The sequence below is a fragment of the Bison bison genome, unplaced genomic scaffold (genome assembly GCF_000754665.1).
Source record: "Bison bison bison isolate TAMUID 2011002044 unplaced genomic scaffold, Bison_UMD1.0 scf7180017864322, whole genome shotgun sequence".
Classification (NCBI taxonomy): Eukaryota; Metazoa; Chordata; class Mammalia; order Artiodactyla; family Bovidae; genus Bison; species Bison bison.
The window spans coordinates 291,320-309,594 of NW_011494894.1; the positions used below are offsets into that span (position 1 = coordinate 291,320).

Consider the following 18,275-nt stretch of genomic DNA (forward strand, 5'->3'; position numbering starts at 1 on the left):
ACTCCTTCTGTCTCCCATGTGAAAAAGTCAACTGTAGAAGAACAGGAGCTCTTCTGTTTTGTTACTGTTTTATTTCCACCACCAGCACAATGTCTGACAGAAAAGACACTCAAATATTTGGTATTAGAATAGGTGACGGAATGAATCAGAAAAGTTAAACATAAATTGCTTTGAAGCATTTTGTAATTTACAAATGTGAAATTTAGTTAATATTTTAGCTAGACTATGGCTTAAACTACTAACAATAAATTATTTTTATTTATTGCTTAAAGCAGAAGTGGATCACAATAAACTAGAAAATTCTGAAAGAGATGGGAAAACCAGACCACCTGACCTGCCTCTTGAGAAACCTATATGCAGGTCAGGAAGCAGCAGTTAGAACTGGACATGGAACAACAGACTGGTTCCAAATAGGAAAAGGAGTATGTCAAGGCTGTATACTGTCACCCTGCTTATTTAACTTATATGCAGAGTACACCCTGAGAAATGCTGGGCTGGAAGAAGCACAAGCTGCAATCAAGATTGCCAGGAGAAATATCAATAACCTCAGATACGCAGATGATACCACCCTTATGACAGAAAGTGAAGAGGAACTTAAAAAGCCTCTTGATGAAAGTGAAAGAGGAGAGTGAAAAAGTTGGCTTAAAGCTCAACATTCAGAAAACGAAGATCATGGCACCTGGTCCCATCACTTCATGGGAAATAGATGGGGAAACAGTGGAAACTCTGTCAGACGTTATTTTTGGGGGGCTCCAAAATCATTGTAGATAGTGATTGCAGCCATGAAATTAAAAGATGCTGACTCCTTGGAAGGAAAGTTATGACCAACCTAGATTGCATATTAAAAAGCAGAGACATTACTTTGCCAACAAAGGTTCGTCTAGTCAAGGTTATGGTTTTTCCAGTGGTCATGTATGGATGAAGAGTTGGACTGTGAAGAAAGCTGAGCACCGAAGAATTGATGCTTTTAAACTGTGGTGTTGGAGAAGACTCTTGAGAGTCCCTTGAACTGCAAGGAGATCCAACCAGTCCATCCCAACGGAGATCAGTCCTGGGTGTTCATTGGAAGGCCTGATGCTGAAGCTGAAAATCCAATACTTTGGCCACCTCGTGCGAAGAGTTGACTCACTGGAAAAGACCTTGATGCTGGGAGGGAGGGACTGGGGGCAGGAGGAGAAGGGGACGACAGAGGATGAGATGGCTGGATGGCATCACTGACTCGACGGACATGAGTTTGGGCAAACTCCAGGAGTTGGTGATGGACAGGGAGGCCTGGCGTGCTGTGATTCATGGAATCACAAAGAGTCAGACACGACTGAGCGACTGAACTGAAGTGAACTGAACTGAAAGCATAAGAACTATATTGAGCCAAGTCTGAGTATCCTCAAATGTGTTTCTAAAATTATTCCGTAAGTTAGCTTTTATTCATTTATTCACACCTCTCCCCCAAAAGTAAACATAATTGTTTTCCTAGGCATTAATGTAATAATAATGATGATAATGATATTATTATTTATAGAGTACCAAATGTCAAGCTATTCACTTCACATTTAAACTTCACAAGAGAAAAATATTATCAATACAACTTCCATTAATAAAGACAGTGAAACTGAAGCTCAGAGAAGTTAAGTTCAAGGTTATACAACTAGTAACGAGCCGTGGCAGAACTCAAACTCAAAAGTCAATGTTTTTCCGGAATACCTCATGGTGTATCTCCAATAACATACATATTTAGAAATAATTATTAACTGTAATAGAATACTACAACTGTATACAAGGATCTGAGGTTTAAAACAGTTTTAAAAGTTTATATCAGCTTTAAAATGATTGCCTAACTCAGCCTCTCAATCACAAAAACTCAGATCAGCAGCTCCTTATTGCAAAATTCAGGCTTAAATTGAACGTTGGGAAAAACCACAAATCTATTTAAGTATGACCGAAATCAAATCCTTTATGATTATACAGTGGAGGTGATAAGTAGATTCAAGGGATGAGATCTTGTAGACAGAATACCTGAAGAACTATGGACAGAGGTCTGTAACACTGTATAGGAGGCAGTGATCAAAACCACTCCAAAGTAGGGAAAAAATGCAAGAAAGCAAAGTGGTTGTCTGAGGCAGCCTTACAAACAGCTGAGGAAAGAAGAGATGCAAAAGGCAAGGGAGAAAGGGAAAGATATACCCAACTGAATGTAGAATTCCAGAGAACAGCGAGGAGAGACAAGAAGGCCTTCTTCAGTGAACAGCGCAAAGAAATAGAGGAAAACAACAGAAGGGGAAAAACCAGAGATCTCTTCAAGAAAATTAGAGCCATCAAGGGAGTATGGGAGCATTTCATGCAAGGGTAGACACAATAAAGGACAGAAACGGTAAGGACCCAGCAGAAGCAGAAGAGATTAAGAAGAGGTGGCACGAATACACAGGAGAACTATACAAAAAAGGTCTCAATGACCTGGATAACCATGATGGTGTGGTCACTTACCTAGAGCCAGACATCCTGGAGTATAAAGTCAAGTGGGCCTTAGGAAGCATTAATATGAACAAAGCTAGTGGAGGTAATGCAATTCCAGCTGAGCTATTTCAAATCCTAAAAGATGATGCTGTGAAAGTCCTACACTCAATATGCCAGCAAATTTGGAAAACTCAGCAGTGGCCACAGGACTGGAAAAGGTCAGTTTTCACTCCGATCCCAAAGAAGTGAAGTGAAGTGAAAGTCGCTCAGTTGTGTCCAACTCTTTGCAACTCCATGGACTACAGTCCATGGAATTCTCCAGGCCAGAATACTAGATGGAGTAGCCTTTCCCTTCTCCAGGGGATCTTCCCAACCCAGCGATCAAACCCAGGTCTCCTGCACTGCAGGCAGATTCTTTACCAGCTGAGCCACAAGGGAAGCCCAAGAATACGGGAGTGGGTAGCCTTTCCCTTCTCCAGTGGATCTTCCCAACTCAAGAATCAAACTGGGATCTCCTGCATTGCAGGTGGATTCTTTATCAACTGAGCTATGAGGGAAGATCCCAAAGAAAGCCAAAGCCAAAGAATGTTCAAATCACTGTACAACTGCACTCGTTTCACATGCTAGAAAGGAAAAGCTCAAAATCCTACAAACTAGACTTCAGCAGTACATGAACTGAGAACTTCTAGATGTATGAGCTGTGTTTCAAAAAGGCAGAAGAACAGAGATCAAATTGCCAACATCCACTGGATCACAGAGAAAGCAAGGGAATTCCAGAAAAACATCTACTTCTGTTTCATTGACTACACTAATGCCTTTGACTGTGTGGATTACAACAAACTATGGAAAATTCTGAAAGAGACAAGAATACCCGACCGCCTTACCTGTCTCCCGAGAAACCTGTATGCAGGTCAAGAAGCAACAGGTAAAACCAAACATGGAACAACGGACTGGTTCAAAATTGGGAAAGGAGTACGTCAAGGCTATATATATGTTTTCACCCTGCTTATTTAACTTCTACACAGAGCACCTCATGCAAAATGCCAAGTTGGATGAATCACAAGATGGAATCAAAATTGGTGGGACAAATATCAATAACCTCAAAAATACAGATGACATCACACTAAAGGCAGAAAGTGAAGAGGAACTAAAGAGACTCTTCATGAAGGTGAAAAGAGGAGAGTGAAAAACTGGCTTAAAACTTAACATCCAGAAAACTAAGATCATGGCATCTGGTCCCATCACTTCATGGCAAATAGAAGGGGAAAAAGTGGAAGCAGTGACGGATTTTATTTTCTTGAATTCCAAAATCACTGTGGATGGTGACTGCAACCGTGAAATTAAAAGATGCTTGCTCCTTGAAAGGAAAGTTATGACAAATCTAGACAGTGTATTAAAAAGCAGAGATATTATTTTGCCCACAAAGTTCTGTATAGACAAAGCTATGGTTTTTCCAGTTGTCATGTATGGATGTCCGAGATGGAACATAAAGAAGGCTGAGTATCAAAGAATTGATGCTTTTTAAGGATGGTGTTGGAGAAGACTCTTGAGTCCCTTGGCCAGCAAGGAGATCAAACCAGTCAATCCTAAAGGAATTCAACCCTGAATATTCATTGGAAGGGTTAGTGGAAGGGAATATTCATTGGAAGCGCTTAGGCTGAAGTGCTAATACTCTGGCCACCTGCTGTGAAGAGCCGACTTACTGGAAAAGACCCTGATGCTGGGCAACATTGAGGGCAGGGAGAAGGAGGTGACAGAGGACGAGATGGCTGGGTGACATCACTTTCTCAGAGGACATGAGTCGGAGCAAACTCCGGGAGACAGTGAAGGACAGGGAAGCCTGGTGTGCTGCAGTCCATGGGGTCACAGAGACTCAGACATGACTAGTGACTGAACAATAACAATCCCACCCATAAAAAAAACAGCTTACAACTTACTCCAAATGACACCCTTTTTCCTGATCCATATAATCCATTTTATACATCCATTTTTAATATCAATTTAGCTTCTAGTTAATTTTCTTCTCTGCAATGATTTCAATTAACTTTAAAAAGTAGAACCATCACATTGGGGAAAATGTGCATACTGAACACTGTTTTTCAGAAAATTTTTTGCAAAAGCATTTTGGACCCATAGTTCATAGCAAACTCAAAACCATCCATCAAACTAGAAACTATGCCAAAAATCCTTTGGGTAGAAATTAATCTAAATCATACTCTTCAGCACAGTATTATATAAATCAATAACTTTGCTAACTGGCAGTAGACAATAAGCATTTGATTGTTCAATTACACAAGATATTTCTACAATGAACGCCCTACTTTCTTGACAGAGCAAACAGGAAAGAAATATTGTTAATTCTAATCATGTTATTTCTAAGACAACTCCTAGTGAAATACATAACTTATAAGCGTTTCCTCAACACAGAGGTAAAAATGGGTGATTTAACCCAATTATAAATATTAATTCTTGAAAAACACAGTATTCAGTAAACACTTTTAAATCCAAAACAACTTTAGGATTTCTGATTAGTGAACTAGCATGATTCTTGAAAAACACAGTATTCAGTAAACACTTTTAAATCCAAAACAACTTTAGGATTTCTGATTAGTGAACTAGCATGATTATTGAAGTCATTATAAACATTATAAACATTATAAACAGTAACAAAATGGATCATGAATTCTTAAAGTATTGAAATACAGCAAAATATACTTGAAATGTAAAACTTAGTACAAAACTACAGTAATAAAGAAAAGTGTGGTACTGGCACAAGGACAGATCTGAGAGCCCAGAAATAAACCGATATGGCCAACTGGATACTCAACAATGGTGCCAAGATCACTCAATATGGAAAGAACAGTCTTTCCAACAAGTAATGTTAGAACAACTAGATATCCTCCATGTGCAAAAGAATGAAGTATGAACCCCTACCTTATACTACCTAGAAAAATTAACTCAAAATTGATCAAAAACTTAAGTATAAAATCTAAACTCTTAAAACATAGGACTTCCCTGGCAGTCCAGATGTTAAGACTCTATGCTTCCAGTGAAGAGGGTATGGGTTTGATCCCTGGTTAGGGAACTAAGATTCTGCATGCCGCACAGAGGGACCAAAAAAAAAAAAAAAAGGAAAAAAAAAACCACCCATAGGTGTAAACCTTCATGACCTTGGATTAGGCAGTGGTTCCTTAGATGACACCAAAAACACAAGTAACCAATGAGAAAACAGATAGAGTGTAGTATATAAAACACAGAAAAACCTTACAACTCAATACTAAGAAGACAAATAATTCAATTCAAAAACGGGCAAAGCATTTGAACAGACATTTCTCAAAAGATATATAACTGGCTAATAAGCATATGAAAAGATGCTTATGACCATTAGTCATTCAGTTCAGTTCAGTTCAGTCACTCAGTCGTGTCCAACTCTTTGTGACCCCATGAATTGCAGCACGCCAGGCCTCCCTGTCCATCACCAACTCCCGGAGTTCACTCAAACTCACGTCCATCGAGTTGGTGATGCCATCCAGCCATCTCATCCTCTGTCGTCCCCTTCTCCTCCTGCCCGCAATCCCTCATTAGGAACATGCAAATCTAAACCACAGTGAGCTATTACTTCACATCCACTAGGATGGCCAAACTAAAACAACAAAAACAAAAACCCAGACAATAGAAAGTATTAATGAGGATATGGAGAAACTGGAACTCTTCTACCCTGCTGGTAAGAACGCACAACATGACAACTGCTATGGAAAATAATTTGGCAGTTCCTCAAAAAGTTAAACACAGAATTATCATATGACTCAGCGATTGGACTCCTAGGTCCAAGAGAACTGAAAACATATATTCACCCCAAAACTCATACATGAATGTTTCTGGAAGCATTATTTACAATAGCCAACATGTAGAAACAACCCAAATGTTCATCAACTGAGGAATATATAAATGAAATGTAATCTGTCTACACAATGGAGTATTATTCAGACATACAAAGGAATAAAGTCCTAACACATTATAATATGGATGAACCCAGAAAACACTGTGCTATGTGAAAGAAGTCAGACACATACAAGTACATATTGTACAATTCCATTTGTATGAAAGTCCAGAATAGGCAAATCCATACAGACAGAAGAGAGATTAGTGGTTGCCAGGATTGAAGGGAGGAGGAAATAGAGAGTGAGGACTAAACAGTTTGGGGTTTCTTTTGGGGGTGATGAAATGTCTTAGGATTAGTCAGTGTTCATGGCTGTATAATCTTGTGACTTTAGTAAAACCCATTAAATTGTACATTCAAATATAGCAAAATTTATGGTATGTGAGTTCTATCTCAATTTTTATATATTTATATACACATATATATTATCATATAGTGACTGAACAACAGCAACAAAAGCTATATTGATCATAGTTTAGTCTTTTGATGATTCAGAAACATCCTGATGTATTTAAATTTACAGATGTTTTATCCCTTAAAAGTGTCAAACAATGCATACTCCTAATAGCATATTAAAACATGTTTATATACTTGACTCATAATAGTTTCTTAAAGTTTAATGAGTAATAAAAAATTTTGCGGAAAAGGTTACTAGCAAAACTTGATCAGATCTACCAAACTTAAGAAAAAGTATAATCTTATAACTAAAATTTATGCATGTTTTTATGACACTATTTTAAAATTATCTACACTACAAGTTAAAGAAACAAATCAACTAGACTTTGTTTTTCATATTCAAATATGAAAAGCAAAAAGAAATTACCAATTTTTAATCATCTAGGTTTTCCATGACTATATTCAAAAGAAGAAATGAGACATTCTACCAGTTACTGAATGCACAAGTAACAGGAAACATTTCATTAGACAAGTAATATGGTACATGAAACTTGAAAAACCTGTGACCACAGTTCTTACTAATGGCATTTCATTTTGCAGTTTTCATCACGTGCCTCTGCTGCATGAAATCAGAGCCTGAGATCACTAACCAACTTTCGGTTTTAATGGTACAATTCATTAGGATACAGGCATTGTTAAAGGCCATAAATGCAAAACTGTCATATTCCCAGCAGAAATAGACTAGTAATCATTGCTTGAGTATTTTTCAATGAATATCATTTAAGCCTCTGGGGTCCAGGCAGTAATGTAAGTGAGCAGATCGGGTCCAGAGGAGGACAAGGAAGGGGTGGGGTCTTGGGTAAACAGGAGAGCACAGGACCATCTAAAGGAGACAGCCATCACTCAACTCCAGCAAGCTGCTGCCAGACGTGAGGCCCCAAGAGAGTCACATTTCTCATTTCTCAAGAGCTGGAAACTTTGGTTTCATCTTTCATGTTTTGGGAAAAACCCCTAATTTTGAAATGTTGCCAACTAATTTAAAAAATTGAAAAACTGCAAAGATCAAATAAAGTCCCACTGGCTGCTGAATATGGCCACTAGTTTGCAAACTCTGAAAAGAAACTCTTGAAACTAGTTTATAACAGACAAACTATAAATATGGGCTTCCCTGGGTTCAGATTATAAAAAAATCTGCCTGCAATGCAGGAGACCTGGGTTTGATCCCTGGGTTGGGAAGATCCCTTGGAGAAGGGAATGGCTACCCACTCCAGTATTTCTGCCTGGAGAATTCCACGGACAGAAGAGCTTCAGTTCAGTTCAGTCGCTCAGTCGTGTCCAACTCCTTGCGACCCCATGAATCGCAGCACGCCGGGCCTCCTTGTCCCTCACCAACTCCCGGAGTTTACCCAAACTCATGTCCATCAAGTCGGTGATGCTATTCAGCCATCTCATCCTCTGTTGTCCCCTTCTCTTCCTGCCCCCAATCCCTCCCTCCCAGCATCAGGGTCTTTTCCAATGAGTCAACTCTTCGCATGAGGTGGCCAAAGTATTGGAGTTTCAGCTTCAGCATCAGTCCTTCCAATGAACACCCAGGACTGATCTCCATTAGGATGGACTGGTTGGATCTCCTTGCAGTCCAAGGGACTCTCAAGAGTCATCTCCAGCACCACAGTTCAAAAGCATCAATTCTCTGGCATTCAGCTTTCTTCACAGTCCAACTCTCACATCCATACATGCACTGGAGAGCTTGGGGGGCTACAATCCATGGGGTTGCAAAGAGTCGAACATGACTGAGTGACTAACATTTTCAAACTATAAATATACCATATTTTATACAGATAATATACCTTTATATAACTAATATATATTATATATACTTAATATATTTAATATTATAATATACTATAAATATGTTTATCAAAGTTTGGTAGCACTAGTCACCTTTAAAGTTTTCAAAGTGGTCAATAGACCAGATCCTATAGTATTAATGTTACATTTCATTCATATTCCTTACTCAAGTATCAAAGATAAGTCACTTCTTCCATTCATTTTAGTGACATTTTCTTTCTGTAATCAAGTGGAAACAGAGAATTTATCTTCTATATACTCCAGTGATAAGTATTTCAAGAAACAAAACAGTTTGAGAACCAAAATCCAAAACAATTTGGGAGGGGAAAAAAAAAACGGGGAGGTTATGTCTTGCTTTTGGACAGAAAGAAAGGAACTTAAATATGTAGCAAAACTAGTCTCCACTTTATAATAATCCACTAGTAGTACATTTAAATGGACATAGAGTTGCCTGCATTATAATTACATAGTTGAATAAAAATCTTACATTGGCATGAATACTGTAGAGTTATAGATGTGAATCTTCCTAGAAAATATACATAGCAACAAGGAGAAAGAGAAAAAGAAAACCTCACAAAACTCTTTTCCTGGAAGTATAGGAGAAAAACAAAAATATAAAACTTCCACAATACATGAGATCTGGCTGAGATCAAACCAAGCTGACATAAGACAGAATCTGTAGTGGAAGTGGAGAGCAGAGACAGACAGAATGTGTGGCATGTGACGAAGAGGGCTCCAAAATGGCAGCTCTCAGAAAGCAACGTGAAAGTGCTCATCCTTAAGAGGGATTTACGCTGGCATGCTGCAGTGGCAAAAAGCCTCCTGGACTTAGTCTGGTTTGGAGAGACAGAGGGTTTGTGGCACCACAGAGAACACAATCAGGCTTCATATGTTAAAAAAAAAAAAAAAGAAAGAAAAAAAAAAAACTACCTCTGAAATCTGGAATCTACTTTGGTTCCACCCATACCTCCTACAAATAACTGAATAGGGAAAATCCAATTCACTAAATCACAGGAAACCAAAGGGAAACTGGCACAGCAATGACTTGGAGATACTGTAAGAAAAACAGTAGAAATGAGCAGCATAACATACCAACTGTCAAAGAATACTGCTAGAAAAACATTACAACGGAGAAAATAAAAACTGTAACTACATACTCGTGCACGAAATTAAGAAATTAATCAACGAAGTCACTCCAATATGAAAAAGATCACAAAGCATAAATATAATAAGAACTCAAGGAAGAACTGACTAGACAACAGGAACAAAAGAAGCATGAACTAGCAGAACTCAAGGAAGAAACAGAAGAATGAACAAAAGCATCACAGACATGAAGAAACTGGAAGGAGAACACAGAAAAGAGACTGCAGAAGACACAGAAAGAGACATTAAAGATAGAAACAAATGAAAAAGTGTTTAGAAGGATTAGAGCAAAGTAATAAACAGAAAAGATATAAAAAGGGAGATCCAACAGATATATAATTAGGGTCACCAAGAAAGAAAACAAAAATAATCAAACAAAACAAACATTTAAAGATGTAATTAAAGAAAACTTTCCTGAAATAAAAATGGATCTGAGTCTATATATTAAAAAAGCACACATGTGCCAACGTATCCTACACCAGCATATCCTAGTAAAATTGCTAAATATTAGAGACAGAATTCATTGGCCCAATAGGCAAAAAGATCAAATCATTAATAATGGGAAAAAATTCAAGTTAGCTTCACACATCTACACAGCAACGTTTAATGCCGGAAGACATTGAACAAACCTATAAGATGCTCAAGGAAATAAAGAGTGAGCCGAGGACTTTATTATCTGCTAAGCCATCCTAAGTGTAAAGCAACAAAAGGAAGTTCTGAAAATGTTAGAATAATGTTCCCTTTTGTTTTCATGATGTTACTGAGAAACTACCAGATGACAAACTTTAAGCAACTAGGAAAAACTTCTGCAAAAGTGTTTGAGTGAGCATTACACATATTTAACTGAAAAATTAAGACTAAAAGAAGAAAAGATAAAGGTGACAAAACAGAACATAAACATTATAGTCTATAATAATGTATAAATTCAAATAAAAAAATTAGGTGACAGGAGAAAGTGAGCAGGAAGTATAATAAGCTAACTCATTATCTTGATGTAACAGCTGGGAGTCAACAGAGAGCCTTAAAGCTTACAAATCAAGTAGCAGAAGTAAAAGCATACAAAACAGTGCAAATGTAAATACAATAGTGAATAAATAGTATTCACTATTGACTAAAATTGGGTGATAGAAAAGAGAAAGGGGAAGAAAGAAGAGAATATTTTAAAAGACTTTCACCTTTTTTCATAGAAGAAAACAGTTACTGTGAACTGTAATATAAAAATATATAAAGCAACTAATAAGACAAAAACACAAACCTTCCTAAATATCAAAAGAACAAGAAAGCAAGGGAAGACTACACAGTGAAAGACTTAACATTTATAAATTTTACAACAGAAAATATAAAATACAATGACAGACCCCAGAAAAAAAGTCTGACATATCAATCAATGTAAATGGATTCAACTCATGTTGAAAGAGATTTTCAAATTGACTCATAGAGCAAAACCTATCTTCATGCTGATTGAAAGATATATGTAAATCAAAGTAATTTAAATGGTTAGAAAACAAAAGGATGGGCAAAGATATACAAGGCAAATGTAAACAGAAAGTAGGAATTTTTTGATTCCAGAATCTGAGGTCTTATCTTTTACAAGAACTGCAAATAATGTTTCATGTGCTTCTGTAACAATGTATGTATAGGGTATGTGTACATGATTAAATATACCATATATACATTAAAACTATATAATAATTAATTATATACAAATATATAATCTTTGAAGTAAGACTAGATATCAAATTGCTGAGTTAATGGTATATAAAAATTTTTCCACATAAAAATCAAAATACTTTACTGAGCAGTCCTCACCTGTATTTACATCAAGATCAGCTGTTGATCTAACATCATTGCAATACCTCCTCATCCTGATGACTGTCAAGCACTCAAAAACTAAAATTTCGGTTGAGTTGTTTTCTGAATCTTAAGGAAGTGGGATTTTATGCAATTTATTTATTAAAAATAATTCTGTTGAAGCAACAATTTTTTTAACCTCTTGCAGAAATCCACAACCATGAGATTGCTTTCAGGAGTTAAAAATCTGTAGTTTCAGAAAGAGATTTCAGGCCTCAGAAACAATAGTATGGGTAGTAAAAAAAATAAAAAAATATTCTAAAAATATAATATAAAGGTCAATAATGGTTCTATAAACACAAAAATGCACTTGTGGCAGCATCAACTCAGTTAATGCATAAGAGGAAGTAATTGTGAAATCTCTGTGTTTCAATTTCAACATCAATAACAAAAGGAGAGGATAATAATAGTACCAACTTGATAACACTGCTGTGAGCATCACATGACTAAAACTCATCAAACACTGCTTGGTTTACATTGCAGTAAGTGTTAGCTAATATTATCATCATGGAGATGCAAATTTAAAACTGATGCATTATTCAAATCTCTTAAATCTATATAATTACTGATGATAGAATTAGCCCCATAGACAAATATTTCCCTATGAAAAAAAAAGAATGTAAAGTTGCTCCTATCCTAAATTCCCTATTTCCTCTCGGCTGCCACCTACCTCCGGGGCAAGATTAGCAGCCCTTCCTCTTTCATCCCATGGTACACTCCATTAAGCCTTGTACCAGGATGTGTTCATTGTTAGCGGCACTGTCTTTCCGACCAAAGCTGCTGTGAACGACTTAAAGTCATATTTATGTCTTATGCACCTGTTCCCACACACACTAGAGGCTCAATTAAGGTGTGTTAAATTAACAAATGTGGTATTGTAGTCGGTGTGTGTATGTGCGTTCAAGTGTATGAAAAACATGATCCAGTTCAGGGTTTATATTCTGTGGATTGCAATGATCTTGATAACAGACTGAGCTGCCTTAGATGCCTACCTTCCTGAAAGTTCTGATATCAAAATTAGAAAGGTAGGCAGTGGACTCGGAGAAGACAATGGCACCCCACTCCACTACTCTTGCCTGGAAAATCCCATGGATGGAGGAGCCTGGTGGGCTGCAGTCCATGGGGTCGCGAAGAGTTGGACATAACTAAGCGACTTCCCTTTCACTTCTCACTTTCATGCATTGGAGAAGGAAATGGCAACCCACTCCACTGTTCTTGCCTGGAGAATCCCAGGGACAGGGGAGCCTGGTGGGCTGCCGTCTCTGGGGTCGCACAGAGTCGGACACGACTGAAGCGACTTAGCAGCAGCAGTAGCAGCAGGCAGTGGACTTCCCTGGCAGTCCAGTGATTAAGATGGCCACGCTTCCAAGAGCGGGGGTTGGGGGGGAATGGAAGGTCAGCTGGGACTAAGAATGAAAGAAGGGATTCATTGAAGGAAAAAAAAAAACTTAGAACACTTATAGAGCACCCTGTGAGCATCAGGCAATGAACTGGGTTCTAGGGGTATAAAGAACACTACATCTCTGTCTATAGGGAGCTCACAGCCACGGGGCACAGAGCAGGTAAAGCTCTCCCTCCTACTAGTTAGGTAGAGATGTTAAAGTTAAAGCTAGACCAAGACAGCTGACTCCCAAAATTCTAAATTTTAGCTCTTTCCACCGGAAGAATGTCTTTCAAATGACATTCTGACGGCTCACAGCAAAAAAAAAAAAAATGAAATCTGTAGCACTGCGACTCACTCCAGTATTCTTGAGTGGAGAATCCCATGGACAGAGGAGCCTGGCGGGCTACAGTCCATGGGTCACAAAGAGTCAGACACGACTGAGAGACTAACAACCACCCACCCAGTACAAATGCATACACTTCTGATCTTTTCTAGTTCACACTCTTTTTTTTTTGTTCGTCCTGACACATTAAGTAGGTTTATGCCTCAAAAGTGGAAAAATACTACGCTAGATTAAAACTCTTAAATGTCAGGCAGACAAAATTCATAATAATTAATTTTCCTCACACAGTGAATATCCCAGCAAAAAAAATGTACAACACTATCAAATAGCACCCCAAAGACTAACATGGAGCCATGACAGCTGTCCCCTGGGGAGTGGGAGGAAGCTAAACCTAATCCCCATCAGCCATCCAAGTAAACACCCAATCCAAGGGAAACGAGGATTGCGAAGCAAAGATAGCTTGGTGCTAAGTCCCCTGGCACCTCGCTCTTTTCCAGCCAGACTATGGCCCAAAAGACTCCCCTCATCCTGCATAAGAAATTTTGAAGCTTCTACTTACAGTGAATATTTTTAAAGGATTTTGTGTAAGAGGCTTTAATTAGATGTGTTTGGATGGGGAACGATGAATTTATTAAAGAAGTGAATGAAAATCATAATAATCTATTTTAAATAAACATATTATTTCAAAGAAATATCTCATTGAGATTTGCCAATCTTCACTTAAACTGAAGACGAAGGAGTATGCTGATTTATCCTGGCTCTGAATAAAGCAGGTAGATATGAATCATTAAGGAGTAGGTCTTTTGGTTTGCTCTTGAAATAAAGAGACCAAGGTAGTATACAACTTTCCCTCAACACGAGAGGCTTGGACAGCACGTGCCATTGAAGGAAATGTGATCACAACAATCATCACTGCCTAGTAGCAAACTAGAGATGAAGAAACCCCAGCGTCCTCAGAGTTCTTTCAAGAAATGTGTTCCCATGGACAGAAAATGTAAAATCAGAAATGGGCAGAGAGACCAGAAAATCCTTTTCCCTCTTCTGGGTCCACAGATAGTACTCCAGCTCTGAGAAGACAAATCAAGTACAAGAACATCTAGTTAAATTTTTAGACTTAACTAGTCTCACCATTCTCTATCCAAGAAGTGTGTTTGAGTTTAAAGGACTCATTTTTTGTGTGATATTTGCCTCAAATTAAAGGTCAAGGTTATAAAACTTTAATAAATCTTCCTGTCTTCCCCAAAAGAAATCTGTTCAGAATTATGTTGAGAAAAACATTCTTTTATAAAGATAAAATGCACTTTTTCTAAGAAATAGGAAAAAGTCACACCTACTATTTATCAGCTCTATTCAATAGAACTTCCTGTGATGATGGAAACGTTCTATTATCTCCACTGTCTACTACAGTAGCCACCAGACACCTAGTACTGAGCACTTGGAATGTGGTTGGTGTGAATGAGAAACTGAGTTTTAAATTTATTTCATTTTAATTAATTTAAATAGTCAAATATGGCTGGCAGCTACTATATGGGGCAGTGTAGATTATATAATCAACATAAGTCTTCAGCAGCAAAGCTGAGTAATTCACTTACCTTAGACTGAATGTCACAACTTGAAAATTTGATATTCTATACCAATATTCAATTTTCAGTTTCCCAGTTAACAGTTAGCTAATTACCTTTTAAGGTTTCCTTAGAAGTGGTTTTTCAACAAAGTCTGGCAATTTTTATTTTAAAACATAAACATACTAGATATGCTGAGCAGCACTGCTTTGGCAATGCTCAATTTTCCATGTGTGAAACTTAAAACTAGGGAAAGAGGAAGGTGAAAAAAAAAACTCAGGCCCACCCTCTCCTTGATACAAAGGTAAGAAATGAAACATATAATCCAAACAAAGCCCAACACAACCCCCTTGTGGGTATATCTGCTCATCAACCCCTGCTTATGTTTGCTTCTTTAGACACAGTTGCGGCTTTAAACAAAAGTCACTCCTACATTTGTTTGACCTTGTCTGTGTTCTGTTATGACCAGACCCTTGAGAAGTAGTCTACCTATAGGAAGACTATTTAAAATGCACATACCAGGATATTCTATATTTAAATGAGACAAACCAATCAAATGGTCAAAAAGCAGTATCTTGAAGGAGAGCAGATGCTTCAGAGAGACTAAAATATGCAGAGCATGCCAAGACCACCTTCCAAGCAGGTGGCCAAAGAAACTGCATGGTTTTATAGGCAGCAAAGAAGAAACACTCCAAGAAAATATGCTTAAAAATTATACTGCAGCCTTGCTGTAGCCATAGCATAATTAACTTTAACTTCAGTCAGCACCACTACCCTCCTTACAATCTCAAGGTCAATGCCAAATTAATTTTTCCCAGCTTCTGATCATGCTAACACTTACACACAAATATTCCAAACACACACACACAGGCACAAATGTTTCAGTAATTTCATTATTTTTAAGTAGAATGAACTTCTAGAACTTATATCTAGAAATACTATGAGCTCATTTAAAACAAGCAAACTTAAGTATACTGTGCAAAGAACAAACCAGTAGCACTGCATAGCATATTGGGGAAGCTCAGACTCTACAGAGTAAAGCGATTCTATGACAGCAGTGCAGCACAGGTGAAAATTCAGCACCATAGAAAAAAATTCATTTTTACTTCGTTTTCTTTTCTCTCTTACTACTGCTGCTACCACCGGGTCCCCCCAAAGAGGACCAGAAGTTCACCTGCCATATCTAAAGACCACTGGAATTTCAACAAGATACATAACAAAGAAGCAATGCGTATACTATCCCTGGGGGTTCGGGTCTTGCAGAATAATAAATGGCATTGCCAGAAGGAGAAAAGGCTTCATCTGGGGCAACTAAGAGCACTCTAACCTAGCAAGAGACTCCCAGATTCCAAAAAAGCTGTGTGCTGTCAGTACCCTTGTGTGTGTACATAAAATCTGCAGATGTCGCCTGGGCAGGAAAGAGGGAGACAGAAAATCTTAAGTGGGGATCTGCGGTGCTGTTCAACTCTAAAAGTACCCTGCTCACTCTTCCAAGATATGAGCTACAGACTCCACTGACCACAGCATCTGTGGCACATTTCTAAGGAGTTTATCAGTTATAAAATTCTATGATAAAGCCTCAATGTCCAAGACAAGGGCCAGAAACCTGAATGCTTTTTTCATTATCCTACTTTTTAGAGGGAAATGTCAAATAAATATAACAGTACACAATTTTCACAACCAGGGCACAAGTTCTCAAAGCATGTAAGGCTTATAAGCAGAAAATAAACACTGCTTCTCAGTTCTTTAAAATTCACTTTAGAATAGCATTACGCTTGCAGATATAAAAATCTATTAAAAGACACTCTGAAGATACATTAGCTTACCAGGGATAAACTTAATTTCTTACATTTAATATTCTAATATAAAATTATCTAGTAAACAAAGGAAACATACTTAACAGAAGAAAAGCCACCCTTTGCTTGGCTTCAAATGTGAACACAAGTACAATACACCATTAAATGAAAAAACTTTTATTAAACTATCTTAGCACAAATAGGGCTCAGTACTTTTTCTTAATGCCCAATGATTATGAGCTAAACATCTTACTTCTTCATTTTATAACCCCTGAAGTCCAATAAAACTCACTCTTAGTCCTCTAGGACAGCTTACACTGACGGGTTTTAGTACATGTCAATCATTAAAAGCCATTTTATTTAAGGAATTTATCAGTATATAACTATGAAATGATACTTCTGAAAATATCATCCTTTCTAAATTAGGATTTTTAAAAAAAAAAAAAAAAAAAAAACCTCAATAGAATTGTTCTGTGTTTACAATGGTCAAAGCATCTTCCACTTGAAGTGTAATACACATTTTTTTTAAAACATGGCTCCTGATTTAAGGCAAACGTTACACATTTTTAAATATGCATTTTAAAAACCGCTCATGCTCTTACCTGTATATCCAGCATACCATCCCCAAGAAGCCACCATTCCTAAAAGCCATTTGTACATCATTCCTTCAAGGTACCAGTAGCGCTTGCTGTCCAGCAGTCGAAGGGGCAGAAGCACGATTATATAGCAGAGGTAGGATGGAATCGCAACCAGGTTGTTGGCGACCATGAAGGCAAACCTCACCAGGGCTTTCACCAAGATCCAGCCCAGCCACGGAGCTTCTTCCAGAGTCACAGCCATTCTCACATCGAAGTCTGTCCTGTCTTGCTGAGGTGAAAAGAAAATTCATTTAAAAAGGAAAACGGAGTGAACACATCTAGACAGTCACTAATAGAGAAATCACCTCCAGCACAAAAACAAATGAAAAAAGAAAAGAAAAAATCGAGGATCTAAGCTTTTCCCCCTCGCTGTAGTACCTCAGCGATCCGTCCGGGAAATTCCAGAGGGGGACGGACAGCCAGCGGAGGAGGAGCCCCACAAGGTCAAGGGAGCTGTTCACGGAGGCACAGGCTACGTCCTAATATATTTAGCAACTGATAGCACTATTCCCACCAACTCCTCAGCGGCCGGCCCGCAACCGCGTGTCACTGCAGTCTCCGGTTGGACTTTGAGGAAGAAACAACACAGCGACCTGCCTCACACGCCTGCGGCAGCTCCCTAACTGACAGCAGTGAAGAGAAGACTGAAGCGGGCACCTCTCGATCCAGACCGGGACCCTCACCACCACCCTTCTGCACTGATTCATCCTTTAAAACGGTCTCTCGCATTAGCCAAAAAAAAAAAAGAGTTACGCTAAAATGGTTCATTTGCGGCAAATCGGGTCTGGCGTTCCTTTTTCCTTAGGTGTGTAGAGGAGGGTGGGGGGAAAGAAGGGGGCCAGAAAAGCGGGCAAAAGGGTGAGCGGGTGAGAGGAAGAAAGTGGGCGATAATCAGGCGAAAAGGAGGAAGAACGGGAGTAGGG

General features: G+C 38.2%; 1 protein-coding gene across 1 annotated transcript in view; it reads right to left on the bottom strand.

Moving 5' to 3' along the window:
• LPGAT1 (lysophosphatidylglycerol acyltransferase 1) overlaps window positions 1–18,164 on the bottom strand; it is an 85,015-nt gene extending 66,851 nt beyond the window's left edge. Inside the window, exon 1 of the mRNA XM_010853020.1 lies at window positions 17,317–18,164. Coding sequence (XP_010851322.1) covers window positions 17,317–17,554 — 238 coding nt within the window. The 5' untranslated portion in view covers window positions 17,555–18,164. The remainder of the gene's footprint in view (window positions 1–17,316) is intronic.
• Window positions 18,165–18,275: the final 111 nt, after the last annotated feature.